General features: G+C 40.2%; 1 protein-coding gene across 1 annotated transcript; it reads right to left on the bottom strand.

Moving 5' to 3' along the window:
* Nucleotides 1–741: 741 nt before the first annotated feature.
* On the bottom strand, nt 742–3,315 carry LOC130907830 (alpha-2-HS-glycoprotein-like). The gene is made up of 7 exons (XM_057823306.1): nt 3,085–3,315; nt 2,907–3,017; nt 2,752–2,836; nt 2,507–2,676; nt 2,322–2,435; nt 2,131–2,211; nt 742–914 (listed from the first exon to the last, which is right to left on the bottom strand). Exons 1-7 carry the CDS (start codon nt 3,295–3,297, stop codon nt 774–776), a joined length of 915 nt encoding a protein of 304 aa, XP_057679289.1. The 5' UTR covers nt 3,298–3,315; the 3' UTR covers nt 742–773.
* Between the last annotated feature and the right edge of the window lie 1,309 nt (nt 3,316–4,624).

Genomic DNA, 4,624 nt, shown 5'->3' with positions numbered 1-4,624 from the left:
ACCAATTTAGAAATTTAAATTTTATTTTTTTAAATGAAGGATGCAAGTCAACACATGCATCTGCAGGCTCCATGAGAAAAAAAAAAAATCTGGATTTAGCTAAAAGATAATTGACAAATAATTGCTGAGAGGAGCTGGATCAGCACGTCCAAGTTGAAGTATTTAGTTTTCTTGAATGCAAATTGAAAATTAGTTAATAGTTAATTTTTGTTAAAATAAAGCAAGGAGTAGCTTACGTTTGTTTTGTTCGCTGTTGCAGTTACTACTCACCACTTTTATGATGCAGCACATTTGATTGTTGTTGGTTGAAGTTTAATTTTGTTGCTGGTTTATTGTTTGGAGCCTTTTTAATGTTCAATAAAAAAAGTAAACCATTTTCTTTGCTTGATAATTCTTGCTATTTGCAGTCAGTACAGTGCAATATTTAGTTTAAGTCATTTATCAAAATATATGCTAAATTTGTCATAAATATTTAAAAGAAAAACTAAAGTTAAAAGCCGTTTGAGAGCCAAAAAGAGCCGGCTCTTTTCACTGAGCCGATCCAAACGAACCGGCTCACCGAAAGGAGCCAAAAATCCCATCACTATAGCAAACCATTTGAATTTTTAAGTTTTTGAAAATCTGCCCTGAGCCTCGTCAACTGATAGTGAAGCCTATGGTGGTGTAATACATGCATGTAAACATGAAATCATTTATCCCACATGCAATTCCAAAATGAATCATTGCTTAATGAGCTCCAAATAGCAGGAATAACTTGTTTATTAGCCATGCCATTACTGAAGTGGGAAGGGACAAATGTGGTGGATGGCGGGATGTGCGATTCTCAGCTTGGCCTTGCAAATGCAATCTTCTGTACTGTCATGGAACAGGTCGCACACTGGTTCCCCCACACCCAATGGCAGCGGTGCAGAATCCTGCAGAAATTAGAAAAAAAAAAAAAACAACATCACTCCGTCTACCAGTACATATTGGACCATAGACTTCAAGTTCATAACCTATTGACATGACACGAGGTCGATCCGTAGGGGGCCTATGGGAAACAAAATATATATATATTTTTTTTTTCAAAACCAAAGCTGCTACCGAACTAAAATAGGCACCTACCTTAGCCATATACGAGTCTCCATGAGCAGCGGCATAATATTCAAAGTTGTTCACTTATAAAATCCCGATTATTTTATATAAATTCTTTCCAGTGGAGTTTCATTGAAAGTTATTTGATTGAAATGTTACATAAAATCAAACACTAAACAATAAGGGAATTCTTTATAGATATGGACATAAAACTATTCCTGGTTAAAAGCAAAAAACCGTGCCGTTAGCGTTTATTTTAAATATGTCAAAGTACAATGCTACTCTTGGTGAATGAGGCCAGTGAATGCTTAAATCCCCAAATTCTTCATAGATATGGATGTAAAACAGCCTAAATTCTTGGTTAAAAGCAAAGAAACCGTGCAGTTAGCATTTATCTTGCGTATATACTGTATGTCGAAGTACAATGCTACTTTGTTAGCAAATGAGGCTAGCGGCCACCTGACTTAGACTGCTTTTCTGGCAAAAATTCTTGTGAATAAATGCTTAAATCCCTGAATTCTTAATTGATATGGACGTAAAACTGTCGATTCTTGGTTAAAAGCTAAAGAAACCGTGCAGATAGCATTCGTTTTACATAAATATGGCGAACAATGAGCCGCCTCCATGTGTAAAAAGTAAATTCTTGTGAATAAATGCTTCAATCATCGAATTCTTTAAAGATATGGACGTAAAACTCGATTCTTTGTTAAAAAAGCTAAAAACCGAGCAGTTACGCATGTACATTTTGAAGAATGACGCCTATGTAGTAGCGGTTCCCATTCTCCGATTTTCTCACAATGTTTCAAAATGCATGCTACAAAAAAATATACCTTAAATCCTCGAACAAATCAGTCCTGAGACAATCTTTCCTGTTTGTATGCGATACAGCTTTCGTAGTTCAAAAATCCAAGCTTAAACATGACATGACCGTGTGCCGTCTTTGGCTGACTATTACTAAATGATGCTTCAAACTCTGCCCCCTATGGTAAGGCGTGACGCAAAGATGATGAAGTGCCAGGCCAATAGGTAATGAAGTCTAGGACTGATTGCACTTACTTTTGGTGGATACATTTTACAATCCAGTTCTCCTACTTGATTATGAGCATTGTAGTACTCAGTTTGGCAAAAGACATGATGCTGGAAAAAAAAAAAAAAAAAAAAAAAAAAAAAAAAAAAAAAAAGTCATTGTCACTGGACCATTAAAACCCAAATAACCAAGTAGTCTAGAAGTGAGGGGCAAAACTTACAGCTCTGTCTGGGCAGAGAGGTGTGCAGTCCTCTAGAGTGTTAGCCTCTCTGGGACACGTGGTTTCCACCAGGGCGAACTTCAGCCAGGAAATGGTGCCGATGGTCACCAATTTCTAGGAAGGACAAGGTATTCAAAAAGCAGCCAAAAGGTGTGTGGTGCAGCTAACAAAATATGCTCAGTTACCCTGCTAGTCAGATGAGCCACTTCCATCAGGCTGAAATAATGGCCGTGTTTGCTAATCTGATTGAAACGGAGCACCGCCTGCTCCACTGCGCTCACTCCCACCCGGTTGTCCAGCGGTAACAACGTGGGGCAGGAAGGACAAATCAGCGGCATCTCGTCATTGGTAATCTCTGCAACCACAAAAAAAAAAAAAGATTAACACAGGTGTGTTAAGCAAAGACTCAGCAGCTCGGGTGCCTAGTGACCTGGTCTGGTGTCGCAGTCAAATTTTGTGATTTTGCCCATGCTCCGGATGACCCAAAATTCCACACTGCAGGTGGCTAGCACACCCTGCAAACATACAACAAAATTAACAGATTGAAGCCGATTGTATAAAGAGTACAAGATGCAAAGGGTTTACCCGTTCTTCCCTTCGCCAAAGCCCACATTCCTGGTAAGGTTTGGGGTTAGTGACGTGACATTTGGTCTGCACCAACTTCAAGTTGAGGTCAATGTGGCAAGCACCAGAAAACTGAACAGGAGATTTTAAACAGAATTCTAAAATATTTTCACAAAAATATTCCAATCATGTTATTTACCCGTAGATATTCGCTGCTCTGGACCTCCCGCAGCTTGAACTTGAAGCCGTGCTTGTGATGCTGGTTGATGAATTTTACAGCGTAGCTGGCCGCCACATTCACGTTGTCCACACCGCAAGTGAGATTAAAACTAGACGGCGTCAGTGTTGTCGCCAGGAGGCTGGGAAGAGCCAGCGCGCAAAACAGCAGGACAGCAAGTGGGCAAACTGCCATATTGAATGCTTAGATCAGGATGGCCGAACACAGTTTTTGAGCAAGCTGGTGAGCTGGGATGACCAATCACAGAGGAGGACAAACGCCTAACACCTGCTGTCTAATTAGTTCTTTAATTAGCCTCATGTGTGCGTTGGAGGAAATGGATGAGAAAGATTTTGTTGTTGCTGTTGTTTAAAGTGCCTGTGACACAAAAAAAGAACATGTTTATTTCATATTACACGTGGTATTTTATGCTCCTGAATGAATTGGACCGCTTGGATGTGTGTGGAAGCGATCGATATATTTATTCAATTTTTTTGAATCCCGCGCCATAAAAATACAGCAGGGCCGAGAACCAAAAGTGGTATTTGCCATGTGGCAAAATGGATTTTGCAATGTGGCATTTTTTTTTGCCATGTGGAAAATTGATTTTGCCATGTGGCATTTTTTTTTTTTTTTTTTTTTTTGCATGCGTGCATGGCCGTCAACGCAAGGACGTACTGTATGTTTGCATAGGGACGGTAGGGAAATAACTTTTCAGGATGCTCAAATTATCCCCACCAACTTTTAAGCAACCTTATTTGCATTATATAATGACTTTGTCTTCCTATATGTTGTAACTATGGATAGAATTGATCCTACCATTATTAAGTGACAGTACTTTCATTATGTTCAGACTGAAGGGAATAGTTACCTTTCTGTTTGCATTACTCTAGCACACTTAATATAATCAATCAGGGAATAGTATCGTTTCTCATATATACTATAGGACTGTTTGTACTACTCTAACACACCTAATACAAAATAACACTTACACCATAGTTTAATGAAAAGAAGCAGAATAGATACACAACGCCATCTTATCACAGAAGCCCAATGTGTGCACCATGAGCAAGATTGACGCACCAACTCTCGCAATCAGTTCTCCAAGCCACTCCAAGGACAAAGAGCAGGGCGCGCTGTCCTAAAACAAGTAGCATCGGCCGCCCAACCAGGATATAAAGTTGATAACGGGCGCTTGGGACGTCAAAACCGGCGTCAGTCGCTGTGGCAACCACGTCCCAGCCACGAAGGATGACGCACGAACCTAACCGCCCAAAACAGGCCACAGAGGGATGATCTCAAGACAACACCCAGCCACACCTTCGGCCCGGCCCACTCCACTGCAGCTTTCAAAAAGCCTGGACACTGAGATAACAAATGATTCGCTGCTCGGAAACATTTCTATGTAGCCTTGTTTTGGATCCAGCGTTGTTCCTCCGTTGTCTGTGTTGCCTTGTTTTTTGACCACTGTCAACAAATAAATTCTCAACCTGTTTTTGGTGAGCCTTCTTCAAACTTTTGG

The sequence above is a fragment of the Corythoichthys intestinalis genome, chromosome 19 (genome assembly GCF_030265065.1).
Source record: "Corythoichthys intestinalis isolate RoL2023-P3 chromosome 19, ASM3026506v1, whole genome shotgun sequence".
Taxonomy (NCBI): Eukaryota; Metazoa; Chordata; class Actinopteri; order Syngnathiformes; family Syngnathidae; genus Corythoichthys; species Corythoichthys intestinalis.
Note: the sequence above shows the minus strand (reverse complement) of the source record. Positions and strands in the feature narration are given on the sequence as shown.

Coding starts and splice junctions, on each gene's coding strand:
- LOC130907830 (XM_057823306.1), bottom strand. CDS start 3,297: ATGGCAGTTTGCCCACTTGCTGTCCTGCTGTTTTGCGCGCTGGCTCTT. Junction 3,018..3,084: donor AGAGCAGCGAATATCTACGG/GTAAATAACATG, acceptor TCTCCTGTTCAG/TTTTCTGGTGCTTGCCACAT. Junction 2,436..2,506: donor TGGCTCATCTGACTAGCAGG/GTAACTGAGCAT, acceptor TGTCCTTCCTAG/AAATTGGTGACCATCGGCAC.